Source organism: Spermophilus citellus (genome assembly GCF_964194105.1).
Source record: "Spermophilus citellus genome assembly, chromosome: 11".
Taxonomy (NCBI): Eukaryota; Metazoa; Chordata; class Mammalia; order Rodentia; family Sciuridae; genus Spermophilus; species Spermophilus citellus.
In genome coordinates this window covers 66,176,981-66,199,347 of record NC_138192.1, presented here as the reverse complement: position 1 = coordinate 66,199,347, position 22,367 = coordinate 66,176,981, and the positions used below count along the sequence as shown (strand labels likewise).

The 22,367-nt window shown below is 37.9% G+C and overlaps 1 protein-coding gene across 1 annotated transcript in view; it reads left to right on the top strand.

Moving 5' to 3' along the window:
• DPP4 (dipeptidyl peptidase 4) overlaps positions 1-22,367 on the top strand; it is an 80,591-nt gene that overhangs the window by 19,709 nt on the left and 38,515 nt on the right. Inside the window, exons 3-10 of the mRNA XM_081261690.1 lie at positions 7,472-7,570; positions 7,961-8,052; positions 9,308-9,388; positions 14,377-14,429; positions 14,551-14,623; positions 15,392-15,512; positions 19,049-19,209; positions 20,769-20,881. Of these exons, the coding sequence (XP_081117816.1) occupies positions 7,472-7,570; positions 7,961-8,052; positions 9,308-9,388; positions 14,377-14,429; positions 14,551-14,623; positions 15,392-15,512; positions 19,049-19,209; positions 20,769-20,881 (793 nt within the window). The remainder of the gene's footprint in view (positions 1-7,471; positions 7,571-7,960; positions 8,053-9,307; positions 9,389-14,376; positions 14,430-14,550; positions 14,624-15,391; positions 15,513-19,048; positions 19,210-20,768; positions 20,882-22,367) is intronic.

The window sequence follows — 22,367 nt, the reverse complement described above, 5'->3', positions numbered from 1 at the left end:
GCATTCAGTGTCTGGAGAGGGTCTTCATGCTATGACCTCACATGGCAGAAGAGCCAAAAGGCAGAAGGAGCTAAACTAATTCCCTCCAGTCGTTTTATAAAGCACCAATCCATCCATGAGGGCAGCAATCGCATGACTTAATAACTTCCCAGAGCCCTACCTCTTAATACCAAAACAGGGATTAAGTTTCAACATGAACTTTGAATGACATTCCACTACTTGTCCCCTCACATTCATGCTCTGACGTGCAGGCAAGAGTCTTTCCATCTCTACAGTCCCCAGAGTCTTACCTCATTCTAGCAACTACTCAAAAGTCTAAAGTCCAGAGTTTCATCTGAATCACAAATGGGTGAGACTCAAGATAAGACTCATCCTGAGGCAATTCTTTCACCAATTATAAGCCTGTGAAATCAAGAAAGTTATCTGCTTCCAAGAATGTCTTGCCTGTTTTTGTAAGCAGGAAGAAAGACATAACAGATCTCAGGTGAGTCCAAAATCCAACAGGACAGGAAACATTTAATCTGAAGGTTTGGGAATAACCTTTGACTCCATGTTCCACTTTTCAGTGGGTCCCCAAGGCTTCGCAGAATCCCAACCCCATGACTTTTCTAATAAGCACAGCCCATGCTGAAACTCTCATGCTGAAGTCTCGTGTCTGTGGTCCCCGGGGCTGGCACTACACATTCATAGATCTGCAGCTGTGGAATCACTTGGGAAAGTGTGTCCCAAAGGATCCAGTAAGCACTGCCCAAGTTGGGGCTTTCTGTAATGGTCTCACCCCTGTGATACTTCTCTGCATGGACCCCAAGGCTCTCTGAGGCATCCTTTGGAATCCAGATGGCAGTGGCCATGCCTTCCCAGATCAGGCACTCTGTACCTGCAGAAGTAGACTACATGCCACCAAGGTTTCAGGCCTGTACCTTCCAGAGTGGTCATCTGAGCAATTGTTAGGTCTGCTTAAGGCACAAATAGGGCAACTGAGGAGCAGAGCATCACAATTCAGGGAACAGTGACTTGAGTCAGTGCAGGACAGTGGATGCTGAGGTACCATGGGCAACCCAAGGCCCGTCTTTTGATACAGTTCTATCCCCTAGGCTTCAGTGTTCTGGGTCAGGAATGGGAGGCACCCAAATCTTCAAAATGCATTCAGGTTTATTCTTCACTGTCTTATTGAATAGTGCTATGGTTTGAACATGCCTCCCAGAGTTTATGCTTAGGAAATTTAATCTCACTGCAAAAGTGTTGGATATGGGACTAAAGGGAGGTGTTTGGGTGATGAGCACTCCATACTCATGAGCAGGTTAATGTTTTATTGAAGGAAGTGGTTTGTTAAAAAATTGAGTTTGGCTCCTCTTTTTCTGTCTTGTATACTTTCTTAATATCTGATGCCTCTGTCATGTGATAACACAAGAAGATCCTTCTGAGAAGTGGCCTCTTGATTTTGGACTTTCAGCTTCTAGAACCATGAGCCAAATAAATTTCTGTTGCTTATAAATTATCCAGTCTGTAGTAATATGCTATAGAAGCACAAAGAAAACTAAGACAAATAGCATTTGTCTTCCTTCTATACACACTACTCTCTTTATCAAATGATTGCTTGGCCACACCCTTGGTATTCCAAACATGTTTTTTTTCTCTAGCCAAACTGACACTTTTCCAAATCCTTAAATTTATTTCCCTTTTGATTATAAATTCTATCTATAATTCACTTCACTCTTCTCATATTTTATAATAGGCGGTCAGAAGAAATCACAGAACACCCTTAACAATTTGCTTAGAGGATTCTTCAACCAAATATTACAGTTTGTACCTCTTAAATTCTGCTTTCCACAAAGCCCTAGAGCACAGACACCATTCATCCAAGTTCTTCCCTACTTTGTACAAGGGTCGCCTTACCTCCACTGTCCAAAACGATATTCTTTATTTTTCTGCCTAAACCCTCATCAGAGTGACCTTTGCTCTGCATATTTCTACCACCATTTTGATCGTGACCACTTACAATAACTTCTCAGAAGACTGAGGCTCTCTCTACAGCTCCCCTCTTCTTTTGAATCCTCACCAGAATCTCCCTAAATGCTCCATTCATAGTGATACAGGCTTTGTCTAGCATGCACTTCAAAACTGTCCCACCTCTACTCATGACCCTGTTCCCAAACTCATTCCACATTATCAGGTATGTGTTTATAGCAGCACTTCACTTCTGTGGTACCAATTTCTGTCTTAGCCCTTTTGTGCTGCTATAACAGACTACCTGAGACTGGATAATTTATAAAGAACAGAGATTTATTTCTTGACTATTCTAGAGTCTTGGAAGTCTGGGAAGTCAGGTTCCCTGCCTAGTAACATTCTCCGGACTGCGGCACTCCTCCATTAATGGCACCTTCTTGCAACTGCTTTCTCACATGGCACAAGGTTGAAGGGAAAAAAGACCTAAGCTAGTTTCCCCAGCCCTTTTTAAAGGGATTAACACATTCACAAGGACAGTGTCCTGAAGATTCAACCCCTTCTACAAAAGGTTGCACCTCTTAAAACTACCACAATGGGGATTAAGTTTCAATATGAATTCTGAAGGAGATATCATCACTGAAACCATACCAAAGGTTTAGTAATTTTTCCTACGACCCTAAGGCAATGAGTGAGCCTGTATCCAGATTCTCTGATTTCAAAACCTCCAGCTACTCAATCCCTTGTATTTTTTGAATCATCAGAGATGAGTAGTAGTTTGTACATGTTGCTGGGTAATCCAACCACAGGATCTGAGAATTCTTTCAATCAATTTCTTCTTCTACTGTATGGAGTTTTCTGTCTTCATGTCAAAGCTAGTTTGATAGCACAAATTCTGAAGTGACACCCATTTTATTTCTTATAGTCATCATAGATAAACCATCAATGTGGAATGTGAAACTGATTATCATATGGAGCACAGGGACTCTATAATCAGGTATCTTTTTGTCTGTTTTTAACAACTTTATGCTTGTATGAGCCATAAAAGCACATTTCCTGTTAATGTATTTTATTAGTCTTTTTTTTTTACCCAAAATATTTTATCTTTGTAAAGTAGAAAGATTGTAAATCAGAATTTAAAACCGATTAAAATAGTTTTGTATGAATGGACATATGAGTATTCAAAATCTACTATAATTACTCAGTAAATAATTGATAAAAACATGAAACTACATTACTTTCATATTTGAACTTTATTATTCTGAAACTTCTTTTATTCAGAAGTAATTTTGATCCTAAAGCAAGGATTTGTTAAGATACCACAGTTTGATGAGAATTTATCATGAGGTTAAACACTTTAAATGATGTTAGTTACCTTTTATGTCTGATAAAAATGTTCTTTTCCTATGGTTCAACGAATAGTTGCTCTACCCCCCAAAAAAACTAAAGCATACTGTTACTAACCTTTTTCTTTTAATTTTTAATTAAGGAAGATTTGAATCTAAGATTTCTGCATGAGATGATGGGTAACATATGATTAACTGCTTTACTTGGCTAGCACAGTGCTTTGAACTGATAAGTCAAATGAACGACATGTCCCAGGCCGCACCAGGAAAACCACACAAGCAGCCAAAGACCTTCATCTGTTGCTGCAGCAGTGCCCTGTCAGTGAACAAGTAGATGAGGAAGAAGAAACATGAGCATGTCCTATAAGAGTTTGACAGGATAGGTTGGAACTTGGCAGCAAACTATGAACTTGCTAAAGGTCAAAACCTGGACTTGGCACTCACATCTCACAGAACTCGCTTATCTAGATGTTTCCAAACTGTCTTCCAATGTGCCCTGCTTATCAAATGGCAAGGCAAAAAAACAGGGAACATTTGTTGCTCTACTTGCTCCAAGTTAGCCATGCTGCTCTGGGACTAGGTAGCTAATAGAGAGAAACCAGGTTACAGGGTTACTGTAAAGCAGTCGAATGAATCTGACTCAAGCCAAGGTAGGGGTAACCCTTACAGGATGCCTTGGCCTTAACAAGAGTGTGCCATCAACTGTCATATCTGGGACATTGACAGATGGATGCACAGGGGCCATTGTGAACAGAAGGGAGCCAACTGTGGTAGAGATGATGGTGTAGAAAAGCCATGGGCTGGTGAGAGAAAAATCCAGGGACATCCCAGGAGGGCGGGAGAGGTAAATGCTCAGTGAGGAAGGCATTGTGAGTACAAAGTGGAGTCCTCTGGGCACTGGGTGACATCATGGGAATTTGGCCTCAGTTTTTTTCCAGATGTAAGTATGTTGCCCTCAAAAACCATGGGCAAATATAATTGCAGCAGATAGCACTCAAATGAGATAATACATGTGTGATCTGTTATAGCTGTTCAGTTCATTCCCTTCTCACAAAGTCAAGAGCCAGTGAGAGGTGTTCTATGTTGACATGTCTGTTTTGTCACATGTTCATATATATATGCATGTACACATAAATATATTGTTCTCTTTTCTGTATGTTCAGGTAGATAACTACATCAATAGATGAGAATAGAGTTGTGAATATCTATGACCATCTATACTTCAATTTATACTAATTTGGATTGTGGTTTTTGTCTATTTTAGACTAACAGGTATTGATAGCAGGACATTTTTCAATAGTACTTACCAGATGATACTTGTTTTATAATCATTAGATGTATGAAAAAATATCTGGGTGCATACAAACAGTTGAGGGCATCAGTGAACAAATCCAGATTCATAGTTACTAGCCCCAGTGTGAGTTCAAATAATATTTCCTGTAGCACAAGTACTTCTTTACTTCTTGTTTGATGGTTGACAAGCTCAAGTGCTGATTTAACCCACTCTCTGTATTTCTGCTAACTAGCATTAATACCTTACTTTCAAACTTCCATAATGTATTTAACAAACTAGGCTTAAGCAAAATCAACAAAGTGATCAAGTGAAATGTAGCAACGTTATCTACTGAAACGGAAGGTTTTATAGGTAGGTACAAGACTATTGCCAGATAAGGTCTACAGGGATAAAATCTCAAGACTACCTTTTGAAAGAACATTTCCTGTTAGAGAATTACTTCCTGTAAGCTGTGAAAAATTAATAAGAGAAGGTGCTACTGGAGTAGATATAGGAGAGCTATGATGGGGCCAATTGTGGGAGTGAATGTTATATATGGGAAAATTCAAAGATTTGGGAAAAGATGTTAAGCTCTTTGTCAGCCTCTGGGATTGTGGAAGCACATTGGTTCAATTGTGCTTGTAGGAAGAAATCCTATGTTAATCAACTAAAACTTTTTGTGTGTGCCTGCACACTACAGCATGAAACTGTGCTAGGTGTTGAGAATTGATGCAAAAAAAAAAAAAAAAAAAACACCTGTCTTAAAAAATATACAGCCTAGCTAAATACTCAAATAGAATACTCAAGCAGGCATGGAAAATAGTTATCAATATAAGTCATGAAATAACAGGAGCCAAAAAAGTAAAAAAGAAAAAGTCAGAGGAGGCAGAATTGAAGTCTTCATGAAAGAGTTAGGAGTCAGAGGGTAGCTGGTGGTGACAAATAAGAGAGCAGTTGAAGACATTGCAGAAAACTGACTTGGGACAAGAAATAGAGGTGAGAAAGGGGGAGAGGGTCTCCTGGGTTCAGGGTGCAAATCATGAGCTAAGATAAGAGTTTCTGCAGGGAGTAGACATGAACCTAGAAGACTGAGGAGGTTGTCTGTTTTAGTCAGTTTTTTCACTCCTGTGACTAAAGAATCTGACCAGAACAACTGTAGAGAAGGAAGAGATTATTTGAGGGCTCACAGTTTCAGAGGTCTTAATCCATAGAAGGTCTTTCCATTCTTCAGGGCTCCAGGTGAGGCTGCACGTCATGGCAGCAGAGGGTGGCAGAAGGATGCAGCTCACATCATTGTGATAAGAAAATAGAGAGAGGGACTCCACTTGCCAGATACAGATATATACACCAAAGCCACGCCCCAGTTCCCACCTCTTCTAGTCACACACTACTACCACTCCCGTTAATCCCATCAGGGATTAACTCACTGATTAGACTAAGGCTATAACCCAATCATTTTTCCTCCAAACTTTCTTTCATTATCTCACGTCTGGGCTTTCTGGGGACACCCCACATCCAAATCATAACACTGCTAGTGCCGGGCAAAGGCATTTCTGCCTTCCTATAGGCAATGGGAAATATGGAGAGCTTTGAAGATAATAAGCACCAGGGTGAAAGTGATATAAGAAAAATGTCTTCAAAGATGTTGCAGAGGATGGACTGGGATGGATGAAGCTGATGGCAGGAATACCTGGAAATAGATTTTTCAGGAAGAATCGGTAGGTTCAATTAGATGAAATTGGTAGGAAAAGAGAAGGAGATATCAAACATGTTTCAGATTTTGAATTTAGGTCCCTAGTAGCAGAATATAGAACCACACAGATGCCACCAAGTTCAAGGAAAAGCAGTGAGACAAAGAAGGATTTCTGAAAGGTCTGATCAGAATTTCTTAAAGGTCTCTGAGGAGCAAGAGGGCTTGGAAATGGACCTCAGGGACTCAGCAGAGGGTTATCTAGTCTGTGCTATCCACTAGAATACTTAGTTCCATGTCTGAATGTAGGTATTGAACTTGAAATGTGCCTAGTCAAATTGAAACATGCTGTGAGTGAAAACTCACAGATTTGAAAGAATTAATATGAAATAAGATTGTGAAAGAACTCATTAATGAAATTTAATATTGATTACATGTTGAAAAAATATTTTGGATATATTGACCTAAATAAAATATGCTATTATGATTCATTTTATCTTAAATATTTTTCAAGTATGGCTCACATTTTATTTCTATTGGAAATTGCTAATCTAGATGTTCACATTGAAGTTTATCAGTACTGTGAACACATACATATGCTTCATATGTATGTTTTTTTTTTCTTTTTTTTAAAGAGAGAGTGAGAGAGGGGAGAGAGAGAGGAGAGAGAGAGAATTTTAATATTTATTTTTTAGTTCTCCGCGGACACAACATCTTTGTTTGTATGTGGTGCTGAGGACTGAACCCGGGCCGCATGCATGCCAGGCAAGCGCGCTACCGCTGAGCCACATCCCCAGCCCCATGTATGTGGTAATTTTTTTTTTTTCCATACTGGGGATTGAACCCAGGAGTGCTCTACCACTGGGCTACATCCCTAGCCCTCTTTATTTTTTATTTTGAGAAAGGGTCTTGCTAAATTGTTGGGGCTGGCCTCCAACTTATGATCTTCCTGCCTCAACCAACCAAGTTACTGGAATTACAGGCATGTGCCACTGCACCCAGCTTAGTTAAATGCATTTTGGTATCAATCATCAAGTATGAAATATTTCAAAATGTGCCTTGCATTTTATGAGTGTCTCTACATTTTCGTGAGCACTTATAGAAAAGGAATTCTATCTCCTCCTCTCATATTATAGAGATCCATTTGTTCATTTTATCCAAAGCTTAGGTTATTACATAGTATTGAACATTGCATTCTTTTTTTTTTCCTTCAACCAGCTGATGATGCCGAAGCTGACAGTCGTAAAACTTATTTGCTAACTGATTACTTAAAAAATACTTACCGAGTGAAAGTTTACTCCTTGCGGTGGGTTTCAGGTAAGAATTTTTTTTAATGGAGGTGCAAATTTTTATGCTTATTTTCATCCTGGTTAGTTTGGGTTGTGGGGTACTTTTATGGCACTGAGAAGATATAATTCTTGCTTTTAAAAACTCTCTGGAGAGTATTTTTTCTTCTACTTAAGGTGCAAAGGGAAAGAAACAAAGAATTTCTTTGACATGGAGTATCAAAAGTTAAATGCAAATTGAAACCTTGACATTAATGATGGAAGAACGAACTAGTGTAGTAGTCACCATTCATGTTTTCCCATCCTAGAGATATTTAGTCCTTTTGTGAACCAAAATTTTAAAATTTATTGCATAGTTTTTAGTTTATGCAAATGTTTGACAGCAACCTGAAATACTGATGTGGCTCTTTTCTCTCTTCAGATCATGAATATCTCTACAAACAAGAAGATAATATCTTGCTATTCAATGCTGAAAATGGAAACAACTCCATTTTCTTGGAGAACCGTACATTTGTATGTTTAACCATATAACTAAATCATGCATGAAATTCTGGGGATTTTTTTCATGAATTCTATCCTGTTTTCCATAAGTACTATCCTTTCTCATTCTGTTGGACTTTCTGCAGCATACAACACAGTGGATCTTTCTCACCTTCAAATGCTCCCTGCCTTCGCTACTTTTTAGTCTCCTTTGATGATTTCTTCTCCTCTGCTCATATATTTACATGTAAGTGCTCCTTACAGCTGTCTTTACTCTCTGGCCTCTTGCCTCACTTTGTATCTGGGGTGAATTTCATGCACTTCCACAGCTTCTGTGCTCTCCCCTCTAGTTTTTGACACTAACCTCTTCCCAGGATCCAAATTTCAATTTCCAATAGCTAGCTGTCTCCTTCCCAGGGATGACCTGCAGACCTTTTAAATTCAGAATCCCAGGTTTATCTAGTTATCTCTGCTTCACTGTCCAAAACATCTTATTTCTCTTGCCAAGTTTCCCATCTTGGTAAATAACCTCTTAATTCTCTTCCCAGTCACTTAAACTAGAAACATCAGATTCGTCTTTGACTCTCCTGACATGCCCTATAATTAGCTACTTACCAAACCCTACCAATTCCATGTCAAGTACTTCACAGATTTCCGTTTCCTCTTGATAGTCTTGGTTTAAACCCTCAATTAATCTTACGGTAGTGAGTACTCTAACTTGTGCATATCTATTCTGGAGACCAGATCACTTAGCACTGCCCCAATCCAGCCTGATACAAGCCCCCTGCATGTGTTATTTTAGACACTGTGTCATGATTATCTTTAAAAAAAAAATGATATTATCACTTCCACATACAAAAGCAGGTCATAGTTCCATGTCTTATATTTAAGTCTCAACTCTTCCTAATTTGATGCCCTTGCTCCTTCCACTTTGTGGGCACACCCCATGCTATATTCAGGTTACCCATATCCTTTAAACATTCCTCAAACCTCGATACTCTTCCCCACACCTTGGGTTTTGCTCATGGTGCTGCTCCTACTGAGGAAGTTCTCTCTCTGCTCCTGATCCCCACCCTCACAGCCATCTTTCCTTGGTTTGATTTAAACCTTTCTAACACTGATCACTTGCCCACCTCATATTATGGTCTTCTGTGTGGGTTACTGTGCCATCTCTCCTGGGTGCTCCCAAGGCACACACCATGTGTCTAGAAGAGCACCATCTATGTAGTAAGTGCTCAATGATGGTGGTTATATTGTTCAACTTTTCTTTCTTTTCGTTGATTGATAGGAAGAGTTTCCACATTCCATTAGTGATTATTCAGTGTCTCCTGATGGGTTGTTCGTTCTCTTCGAATACAACTATGTGAAGGTAAAAAAAAAAAAATGCTTTCTATGACATTTAAAGAGGTGGATGAATACGTTATTTTGTAACTAATTTCAGTGTATGCATGTTTTAAGATGGACACCTAAGTAATATACTTGTCACCTAAAACTCATTAATTCAACACCAAAAAAATTGTTCTTATTCATAAAACACAAATCCAATTAATGTTTCAAAAGAAAAAAATATTTTTGTGTCTTCAAATACTATGAAGTATAATTAGTATTGAATTGTAGATACTTATAACATAGGTTAATAAAATAATAAATAATAATAAAAGGCATTTATTGTATAATTTTAAAGTTAGTATACATGTCTGACTTGTACATTGGTTGATGTTACTCCTTATATCTTTTGTCTTAGCTTTACATTTAAGACCTTCAGATAAGGTCTTAAGATATTCAGTAAATATTTACTTTGAAAAGTTAAACCACCCATCCTCCAGAAAAGACTCTAAGATGCCTCAGACCTCCTCCCAGCCTTCACATCCCACCATACACAACCATTCTAAGGAAGAGAGCCTCTAATCTGACCACAAAGGTCCTACCAAAATCACTCAGTCTGCTCCAGTCACTCACTCAATGTGGAATTCTCACACACTCAGGAATAGCCAATGCTTGATCACACGTCCTCTTGATGTTTAGCATTAAAAAAAAATCAATGGTAACTTTGCAGCTTTTTAGTAATTCATGGAGTTGACAATAGCTGTCAAGGATAGGAAGTTTTAAGACATGTAGGAAAGATTGGAAACCTGTAGAGATACTCTGTATTGGAAATGAAATACAAAGCTGGGAATTCCCACCCCCGACTTTTACTCTCTGGGACAAATAATATCAAATGTCCTTATCTCACACACCAACACTGCTGTACTCAGGCCAAGCAAAGCATTCCATACTCCATTTACCATCTCAGGATGGAGATTCTCAATCATAATATTTACCCTGCATCCACAGTGCTGAGCTCTGTTTCCTGGATATGAAGACTCTCTGATTATATTCTGCTAAGCCCATCAGCTATAAGCAAATCAGAATCCTCTGGCAACTTCAGCATATCTATTTTTCAATTAATGGATTTGTTTGTGTAAACCAGTGCTTCTTGTAACTACCCATAAGATAAAGTCACTTGAAGAACTTTTTAAAAATTCTCAGTGTCCGGGTTCAATACCGAGGTCAATAAATTGCAGTCTTTAGGGTAAATCTGGCATCAAAATTTTATTTAATGTTACAGATTATTCTAATGGGCAACCAGAATTGAGAACCACTGAATAACAGTTGTCCATGTTAAAGACTAACATTTGAATTTAGTGCATTATAGTTATACATAATAGTAGGGTTCGTTTGACATATTCACAAATGCATATAACATAGTTTTCTCCGTTTTTACCTCAGTACCACCCCTTTCCTTCCTGCCTTCCCCTTACTCACTTCCTCTACTCTGCTAGTCTTCCTTCTGTTTGTTTAATAGAGTTTTATGGGCAGCATAAATGTCTTCATGACGAAATCTCAGGAAACATATTCAGAAGAAAGAAAAGGCTGATTCTATTATGTTTCCTTGGGGCTTACTCTCCAGTGTTCTTTTGCCTTCTCCAGGATAGACTTAGTGCATCCAGAATTATCGATCATCACTTCTAGGCAGTGACCACAAATAAATGAGTCATAAATAACTGAGTGAATGGGTGTCATCCTCCAGCCTGACATAGAGGCTATCCCAGCATCTCCTCTCGTTAGCTTGCGTCTTGTCATCTACCACAGGGTGGTAATGTTCCATAGCCTTGCTTTACACGCATTCTCATGGATCTGAGACTGTTGCCATAGTTATCCCCCTTTTCCTAGAAAGAAAATGGAAGTTTAGAAAATAATCTTGCCTGGTCTTACACAGTAGAGACTTAAATACAAGTTAGAAGACTCTAAAGCCTTCTCTTAAACATGATTTTTCTTATCTTTACATTTCAATTTCTCTTGGATACCATGTTCTTTGGCCCATTCTCGTGGCAGTCTCCACTATGAAACTCAGCCCAAGACCCACCTTTCTACATAAGCCTCTCTCCCTCCCGGAGACCTGATTATGATTCCTGCTTCTCCTCACTGGCTTCATTATATCTCTTCGCCCATCACACTGTGATTCCCTGAGGGTAGTTCACTTGCCCATATCCCCCACTGCACGAGGAGCTGCTCTGGGAGAGAAATGTCTGGAAGATGATAGCTGCTAGTCTTCACAGACTAAATAGACTGATAATTCTGCTTAAGAGATGAGGTAAACGTACCAAATATTTTGCATTTCCTTTTATACCCATGATGATTTTGTCATTCCAAAATGATCTCAGCCCTTAATATTTCCAGCCAATACCACACCTTTTGGCTTAGCAACTATTATGCTCAAGGTTGCCTGGAAACAAGTATGGGGTGTGTCAGAATAATCCAAGATTCGGGGAAAAAAAACGTGTGATATACGAGAAGGGCAATTTGATAAATAAATACTTGTTAACATGGGAACATAAGGGGAGGAGAAATGACTACTAGTTATGGGTAGGAGCCCTGACCTTGTGTCTTAGCTCTGCTATCATGTAGCTCGTTGTCCGTGAGCTGGTTGCTTATTTCATATATCTCATCCTCAAGGACACAGTTTGAACTTTATTGTAATTTCATTTATTTCTTTTACACCTACCACGTAGCTCACACTAGATTCAAGATATGTAAAGATGAGTAAGACCCAATTTTTACCTGTAAGAGTATGGTGGGGAGCAAAGATATATGGACAAGGAATTTCTTTTAAAATGTTTTATGTTTATTATATATACATAAAGATTATAATTTTTATGAATACAAAGATATCATCATATACAGATTCTTTATCTTCCATCATTTCCCCATTTTTTGTTTGGATCCCCAGAGTCTAGTGTATATCTCTCCATATTTCATATTTTTCTCCTTGTTCATATATCTGTGTGAAAGTATATGGGGATTCTTTTTAGTTATTGCTTATTTTACAAAAGTAAGATTCTATTTCCATTCTTTTCGGTAAGTTGCATTTCTTAATGATACCATGTGGAATTCCTTCCAAGTCATAGCTCTAATTTATTTTCTAAAGAAATTAATAGGCTTTATATTTTTAGAGCAGCTTTAGGTTTCCTGAAATTAAGCAGAAAATTCCTAGATGTTTCACATCCCTTCTTCTCCAGTTTTCCCTACTATAGACATCTTGCATTAATTACGGTACATTTGTTACACCTGACAAGACAATAGGAATACATTATTATTAACTCAAGTGAATAGTTTACATTAGGGTACGGTCTGTGATTTAGGTAAATGTATGATGTGAATCACCATTATAGTATCATAAAGAGCAGTTTCACTGTGCCAGAAAGTCCCCTGCCTTCAACCTATATGTCCCTCTTTATCCCCTTTATCTCAAGCAACCACTGATTTTTTTTTCCTGGTTTTGTCCTTTGGTTTTTTCCATAAAGTCGTATGGTTAATCCAGTGAACAACACTTTGCATTGGCCATTTCACATAGCAATATGTGTTTAAGGTTCTTCCAATCTTTTTTTGTGGCTTGATAGCTTCTTTCTTTTTTTTTTTTTTTTTTTTGCTGTTTTTTTTTTTTTGGCGGGGGAGGGGGGAGTTCCAGGGATTGAACTCAGGGACCCTCAACCACTGAGCCACATCCCCAGTCCTATTTTGTATTTTATTCAGGGACAGAGTCTCAATGAGTTTTTTAGTGCCTCACTGTTGTTGAGGCTGGCTTTGGACTTGCGATCCTCCTGCCTCAACCTCCAGAGTCACTGAGATTACAGGCATTCGCCACGGCATCTAGGTGCTCATTTCTTTTTAATCACTGAACAATATTCCATTGTATGAATTTATTACAGTCTGTGTATCCTTTTACCTATTTCCAAGATTTGTCAATTATGAATAAACCTGCTGCATACGTTTGCGTAAAGGTTTTTCGTGTGCTCAAAAGTTTTCACTTATTTGGATAAATAACATAGAGTGCACTGGTAAAATTATTTGGAATTAGTGTTTTATGTTAAAATTTTTTATTTATGAATTCAATTTGTTTATAAAATGTAAGATTTCAGACTTTTATATCACTTTTATTAAGTTTTTTCAAGGATTTTTTTTTATTTTTTATGGTTTTTGTAATTTATTGGTAAAAATGTTCCTAATATTCTCATGGTCTTTTGATGCCTGGAGAACATGTTGTGATGTCCCATTTTTTGTTTCTGATATTGGACATTTGCGTTTTCTTTCCTTCTCACTTTCCCTATGTTAACCATTTTACTAGTCTTATAGAATCACTTTCTGATTTTATCGATTTTTCTCTATTATATACTTTCTATCTAGTTATTGCTCTCAAATTTATTTATTTTCTTCTAGCTACTTGGTGTTTAGTTTGATTTTCGTTTTCACTCTCTGCAGATGGCTGTTAATGACTTGATGATACTTTATTTTAATTTTAGTACATATTACTAAGTAGATTTCAAAAAATCTATAGCACTTGGCATTTTCACCATCAATCTACAAAAGTAAACATTTTTTTTTCCACGCTGCCACCAGTAGAATCATGTCTTATAAATATTTTGCAGGTCTGTTGGGTAAAAAGTGACAATTTACATTTTCCTAAAGAGACACTCTTATATACTATGCCAAATGCTAGGGCTAATGTTGTGCAACAATTGATAGCTCATTTATTTTTATCACTTTGACACTTTGGCCCACTGTGTTGCTGAGAAGGCTCTTGGAGGAGATGATGCCAAAGCAAGGTTATAAGTGAAGATCAGAGAAGTTTGTACCAGACGGCTCTAGGATACTTAAAAATTCTAAAATTCTAGGAATCTAAATAGAGAATTATAATATATAGTGAAATTTGAGAGTTATACAATAATATCTTACTATACCTGTCCTCTTAAGCTCCCATAGTAAGTGACCAAACTGTTAAGATGTGCACAATCCTGAAATGTTTGTTTTTTCTTATAGCAATGGAGGCATTCCTACTCAGCTTCATATGACATTTATGACTTAAGTAAAAGGTCAGTGAAATTTCTCCATGAAATCTGTGAGTCTTTTCTAGTGTACTTTGTTTTTTTTTTTTAAAGGAAATCCCACTGTAAGTTATTCTTTTGGTAATGTTTCCTTTTATCTTTTTTCCAGACAGCTGATTACAGAAGAGAGAATTCCAAACAATACACAGTGTATCACATGGTCACAAGAAGGTCATAAATTGGTTAGTGAACCTCTCCTGTCATCAGAAAAATATTGACCCCAATATTTCATATGCAGAAGTCACTAACCCTGAAATAAGGCAGACACCTTAGAAAGCCAATAATTCACTATAAAATATAGTGCTATTACCCAAGACAATATTTTACTAATCTGACATAATAAATATAGTTCATGAAAGTTTCCAGATTTCTTTTAGAGAATTATTTGTTCTCTGGAAAAATTCTCATTGAACTCAAGTTCTAATTGTCTATTGTGCTTAGATATTGTTTGAGTCACACCTGCTTTCTGCTAGTTTGGTGAACTTCTGAGTCACTCTAGATATCTTCATATTCTGTGGTGCAAGGAGAGTGTCAGAAGCCCCAAAAGAATTTAAATACATAGATGAAATTCTTATCTGCAGCAGAACTTCCCTCTCCAAGAATGCAGCTGCACTCCCCTGCTCCCACCTCAAACAGAAACCCACAAGCTCATATCATATCGTAGAAGAGGTCCAGTCTGCTACTTCTCTGCATACTTTAGCATGCAAATCACAATATTTGTAAGCTTCTTATTTTTAACACATTAAGAATGCTTTTAGTATTATTTGGGGATTATGGTCTGTGTAGTTCTCATTTAAGAATGGGACGGAGGGAGTAAATGTCTCTTGCTCAAATTGACTCTCTAACTATGGCAATCCTTAGACTTCTATTGATAAAAGTATTTTTAAGACTCCAGGATAAAATATAGCATGTTATTATTGATACCCAATAAATTTTCCCATCTCTTTTAGGCATATGTTTGGAACAATGATATTTATGTTAAAATTGAACCAAATTTACCAAGTCAAAGGATCACATGGTCGGGAAAAGAAGATGTAGTATTTAATGGAATAACGGACTGGGTTTATGAAGGTAGGGACTAACGCTTTCTCGAATCAGAAAATCTATAAGATTTTAAAAATACTTAAACATTTTTTTTAAAGTCAAGGACACTTGATGGGATTCAAAATAAGCTGCATTTTTTAAAATATCATGAATCTAATTTAGAACTCACAATACCAGGTATCTCACGGACCAACAAGGTCTTCACAGTAACCAGGGCTGCCTCTGTCCCAATGGTCTCACAATGCTCCGCTTGTCTTTGGTTAACTGTGACAAAGGGCCTTTCTGTGTAGGTAACTTTTCTGGCTTTAATGAGGCACAAAAGTTCCAGATTAATATCAAATGTTTCTCTAGTGAGACCAACCTAACCCAGAAGTTTCTAAGGAAAAGTAATACCCCCGTAACATTCAAAAGGATGCTAAAATATTGTCTGGTGGTTGGCAAGTATCAAGGAAGAAAGAGTCTGTTTTATAGAGAATCTGTGTTCACTTGAACTTGGACAAATTGTGATTTTTCAATTTTAAAGAAGAAAAAAGTAATTAGAAAGGCTTAGGAAAAAATGAGTAAAAGAATAAAACTAAAAGAGTTTAAAAGTAACATTCTGTTTTTAGGAAAAAGTTTTAGAAAAACTATTAGGAAAGCATTTGAGAAACTTAGAAAATATTAGAAAAACATTTCCACATCTACAGTTGCCAAGATAAAAGGCATTTTGAGGCTGTTCCAAACTGTTCATGAGGTTGCCTCATACTTATTAGAAAGACTCATCCTTATTTCATCCTATTATTTATTCTCTTCATGTTTAAAAAAATATAGTTTTAGTTGATGATTTAATTTTGATGCTTATCCTGTCCAAGTCAAGTTTGATTAAAGGAAGATATTATAAGAACAACCATAAATATTATTAAAAGAAAGATAAATTTATATTGTCCAGAAGGAAGTGTTTGAGTAAAACTTTTAATGAAATTTACTAATACTAGCTATTAGGGGTTCTTTAAGAGTTACATAGCATGGCGTAGGTAATATAGCATGGTGTAGGTGATACTCAGGGCTTATCAACATTGAATGGGCAAAGCCTCTTCCCCAAGCTGTGACCCTCCCTCAGGAAGAGCTGGATTCTCTAAGATAAGAACACAGCTAACATGCAACATTCTTTTTTTTGGTAGGGGGTACTGGGGATTGAAGTCAGGGGCACTTGACTACTGAGTCACATCCCCAGCCCTGTTTTGTGTTTTATTTAGAGACAGGGTCTCACTGAGTTGCTCAGCACCTCGCTATTGCTGAGGCTAGCTTAGAACTCACAATCCTCTTGCCTCAGTCTCCCAAACTGCTGGGATTATAGGTGTGTCTCACCACGCCCCACACATTCTTTCTGAGGTAGATAATTTTATGTATTTATAACTGAGCCATTATGTATACAAGAATGACTTCACAGCTCCAGTGTGGCCCTTTTTCTAAAAATGGCTCTTCAGTCCACAGAGGTAACTCATTATCTTATCAATATGGAAAAAGAGCCCGCACAGTGGCACCCGTCTATAATCCCAGTGGCTCTGGAGGCCAAGGCGGGAGGATCAAGAATTCACAGCCAGTTTCAGCAAAAGCTAGGCACCAAGCAACTCAGTAAGATCCTGTCTCTAAATAAAATACAAAATAAGGTTGGAGATATGGCTCAGTGGCCGAGTGCCCCTGAGTTTAATCCTGGTAACACACCACCCCCCACCACCAAAAAAAAAAAAAAAAAAGAGAGAGAGAAAAATGTATTCTGCCTTCCAAATAAATAATAGTTGAAACATCACCTGTACCTATATGTACAAGTAATTTTACAAACCAAAATCATGCTTTAACTGTACTGATTTTTTGCCATTGAAGCTGTATTGTAAACTAGAATCAACAGGTAAAAGATGAGGAATGAGATGTCAACTCAGTACATGAAGAGGTTCTTAGTGGAAACTTGACTCAGTCAAAAGGCCTGCATTTTTAGGCAATTTACTAAATCTCTTGAAGCCCCTCCGTTTCTTTCTTTGTTTAATAGGTTATGAACAGACTCTTTTAGGGATCTCTGTGAAGAACAAGTTAGATATGTTTTACAAATTATAAATGACTATGGGAATGTAACTCAGTGACATAGGCATGAAGCCATTAAAGAGGGAACAGGCTGCCTTTCCAAAGGAGAAATACAGCATAACTCAGATCTGACCTGGGTTAGTTCTTGCTTCTACTAATTATTAGCTTTGTGACCCTAGGCAGGTTTCCTACTCTCAGTAAGCCTGCCTCATTGTGTTCATCTGTATAGTGGGTTATTGTGAAGATTAACTGGCATAAGTGCCAGTGGTTATCAATGTCTGGTACATAGATAGCACACCAAATGTCAGCTGCTCATCAAAATAATTCTTACAGTTTATTGTTACAATTTGGACTGCTACTGCTGCTATTGTTATTATTGAAAATGCATTTTTAAATATCTATTTTTTAGTTTTGGTGGACACAATATATTTTTTTTTTTATTTTTTGTGTGGTGCTGAGGATCAAACCCAGTGCTCCACACATACTAGGTGAACACTCTACACTGAGCCACAACCCCAGCCCTGAAAATACATTTTTAAGCAACTTGTAAAGACATCTTGTTGTCAGACAAGTGATTGGGATACAGAATTTCCTACCCATACATTGTAGTTTCTATGCTTTTGCATTTATGTCTGCATTCATATCATCACATGAGACTTGTGGGTTAAAGTAGAAGTCTCCACTCAGTTTACCTGAACCCTCCACTTCTAGCTGGTGAAAGAGGGTTAGACATTTTAAGAGCCAGAGATTGAAAATCCCCTGAGTTGACCTCATAACTACAGGGAGAAGCTGCCTCTGTCAGATACTAAGAACAAAGCCAACAATGTACTGCAAAGCAAGATCTTTATTTCACTTTCTTCCCTTATGACCTTCCTCCCTCACCCACCAGCATATACACCAAAGGAGGGTGTGAAGCCAAGGGAGTCTTCAGTTTCTAAGCTGGGCAAAGGAGATGTTTCTCAGTAGGGGTCTCATGGAGCTCTTGCCATTCTAAATCCATCCTTCCCACACCTTGTTTGTGCCAAGAGTAGTAAGCTCTGGGCACCATATTGGTTTGATAGCCTGGAGCTACACACCACCCACCAGTACCCTGCGGGCTCAGTACAAACTCAGCCCAGTTGGGGAGAGTATGCTGGCATGTTGACTGTTTGAAAATTAGAAAGGAAAATCAGCCTCCTGTGTGAAATTTACTTTTAGTATGTTTTGAGGCATAAATTTAGAGGATTACAAGATAAAGAAAAAATGTAGAGCTTATATTAAATATTGCATGCTAAAATATTCTAAAATGGTCCAATGGGTTACTTATTTTTACAACCCAGATATATCCTCAAAGATTTTGTTTTCATTCATTTGTATTACTCTGATTTTGGAAGCCCAGCAAAAGCAAAATGCTTCATTAGTTGAACTCTACTATAATTACTAAAGCTAATGAGAACAATATTTTGAATGCCAAAGCCAATTTATCAGCTACTTCTTGTAACAGAACAATTTATGTCTTTTTTCAGAGGAAGTCTTCGGTTCCTACTCCGCTCTGTGGTGGTCTCCAAACAGTACTTTTTTAGCATATGCCCAATTTAACGACACAGAAGTCCCACTTATTAAATACTCCTTCTACTCTGATGAGTCGTTGCAGTACCCGAAGACGGTGCAGATTCCATATCCAAAGGTCTGTGTTCCCGTTCGTTCAGTGGTTCTGTGATTTGATGGGAAGAGAATGGTTGCATTTAATCCCTTCCTGCTAATGAAAATATTGTCAGTCTCTCTTCAACAGCTTGCTGTGATTACTCTTGCTGTAGTCAACAGCATCTGGCAATTTTAAAGTATTTTTATTATCCCAGGAAAGAGTGTGATTTAAGGTTTTGTAATTTCTCCAAAAACTTTGAGAAATGACAAGCAGAAAAAGATGGTGAAAATGCTTTTGAAAGAGGTAGGGGGATGAAAATGTTTGAATGAAGGAAAAGAGAGGCTGTAATTGAATCAGAAGCTCATCTCATTTGTAGAAGTTGGAATGTGCCCGAGATGAAGTTGAAAAGCTTGGTTATATATCAGATTGTATTACTAATTAACGGGCTGCAGTACATGACTAGCTTTAGTGATTCTATTATAGATTTGGCACTAATGTGAGTTTTGCACATCCTACATTTGTAATAATAGTGTCACATCTCTATTTTCAAGTCTCTTCTCCACCATCCAGCATGCCTGCTTATTAAAATTGAGAGCTTGGTTAAACAGTACAAATCAGGGAAAGGGGAGGCTAGAAGGGAGCCAGAGATTCTTCATTAGTATTATCATAATAATGGTCACAGTGTCATCTATCAGAAAATCTAATAAAGTGATTTTGCTGTAAGCAATTTGGAAAAAGAGATTTTTATTTTTACCAACTCACTTAATTTGCTTTATGAAAAGCTGCCATTTTAGGAAGGGAGAGGAAGTTAAAAGGAAAAAAGATCCGAGACTAAATATGGAGATGTGTTTTCAGTGGAATGTTATTTTTTGATGAGCAAAACTGGCAAAAAAGAAAAAAAAACACCATAAAATGCTCTCACTATAAAAAATCATATTATTTCTAACTAATCTGTCAATAGGATATCTGTGTGTATATGTGTATATTTAAAAAGACTTTCTAAGCTTTGTCATAATATTGACTATAAGACTCTAACATGATGAACCTGAATGTGGAGTAGAAATGGTGGCTGCCTAATTAGCAACATTGGCTCAGGTACTAATTTTACTTGGTGGACTGTGTCTTTGGCAGAACACAAGGTGCTCTTCATAGAGACCACCAAAGACATTTTGTCCTAGGGAGTCATGGTATATTTGGGAATGATTGAATTGATTTTAAGAGACTTATTCTTGCTTACATGATGTACATAATTGATGAAGTATAAACGTTCATTATTTAAATGGCAGTGCTTTGGACCTTCAAGTTTTACACATACACACACACACACAAGTACATAATATGTTTCTGCCTGAATATGAAAAGGTTCCATCTCCTGACTCTCCCTTATGTTCATTTTATTCACATTAAATTGCTTTAAAGTGTCATTTGTTATAATTTTAGGGCCATAAAGCCCAGCCATTTTTGTGCAGTTTTAAGTTCTGTAATGACTGTTTGCATGTGTGTGTGTGTGTGTGTGTGTTTGTGTGTGTGTGTGTATATATATATAGTATATATATACTATATATATGTAGTATATATATCAATTCCATGATTATTCCTAGGCAGGAGCCATGAATCCAACTGTAAAGTTCTTTGTTGTGAATATCGACTCTCTCAACTCCACCACCAGTGCCATTTCCATGGAAATCACTGCTCCTGCTTCTGTGTCATCAGGGTAAGGCTCTTCGCTTCCACGCTTGGGCTGGGGACAGTTCCACACTTCCTAGGAACACGTTTCAAACATGAATGGCAGACTCAGTCGCAGCATCCCTTTGTGTCAGCCAGACTGGCACTCATTCATTCTTCCATTGAGGACTCCTTATTGAATCCCTCCTCCATGCCTTCAGACTAGGCCCAGACATGCACAGTGAACAGGGCAGTTGGAGTAACAGGTGTTGTGCAGCCCACACTCAAATTAGAAGAGGTAGGGCAAAGGCAATGTGCTCCGTGAGGGGAGGTTTAGGAAGACCCCTTTGATAAGGTGAACTGTGAGCAGTGATTGAAGAAAGGGAGGGATTGGTCCACATGGATACCTGGGGATGCAGTGTTGGGCAGAGGGAAAAGCACAAAGGCCCCTTGGGGCAACACAGTGGGGGCCTCAGAGGAAGTGCAGGGAAGTCAGAGTGATTGGAGCCTCCTGACTGAGCAGAGTGTGGTAAGAGATAAGAACATGTAGGCCATGTAGGCCACAGCAAGACCTGAAGCAGTTCTGAGAAACTGGATTCCATTTAGGAACCCCCATGACCATATTGTGTGCCCCACAATGTCATTGCTTCAGTGACCCTGGAGCTTTGGAATATTGCCATTTAACATCTTCAAACACATTTATTTTCCTGTAAAGAAACAATGCTGGGTACAATTTGTGGCTACCTCGTAATTTTTAATTTATTCCCATTTTCATTATGTATGTTGGCTTTGTGATTGTTTTTAAATAGGAGCTAGGATATATTGAGTGCTCACTGTGTGCCAGATGTAGGACTTGATCACATGCTATGCTTTTTTATGCTTTAAAGTAAATCTCTCTTTCCAACTATTATTACTGTATTCCTCTTTTATAGATAAGAAAGTAAAGCTCAGAGGTTTAAAAAAAAAATGGCCAAGTAGCACTCTGTATTCAAACCTGTTTTTCTGGAGATATTACATACAATTTCCCCCCCAACCCTCCCCACCCCCACCCCCCGCAATGAATACAGATAGTGCCCTCAGATTCCTGAAGGCATTATCAGAGCAATAGGGAAGCATCTGATTTCTCTGGGGTTACGTTAACTATCAGACATGCTATGATTGTGCTGTCTGATTAGTATTCTTTAGCTTGGATAGAAATATCTGTATACACTTATTTATTCCAAGAGGGGACTCGATTGCCAGTAAATTAAAAAAAAAAAAATTCCCTGACTTTGTTCAAAGGTGTAAAATTTTACTCAACAGTTCTAAAATTGACTGGTTCCATCCAGGGACCTCTTCAACATTGATTGAAGACTACTATTTACAATCCCAAGCATGTGCAGGGAAAGTCTGTGTCCTGCTAGCTCTTATAATCAGGGACAGGATATAAAACATTCAGATAAATTTCTGCAAGAGTGAGGTGACATAACATAGGCTGGAGGCATTCCAAGGAAGGGAGACAGGTTTTCCATGACCCCCCCAGGTTCAAGGAAAGC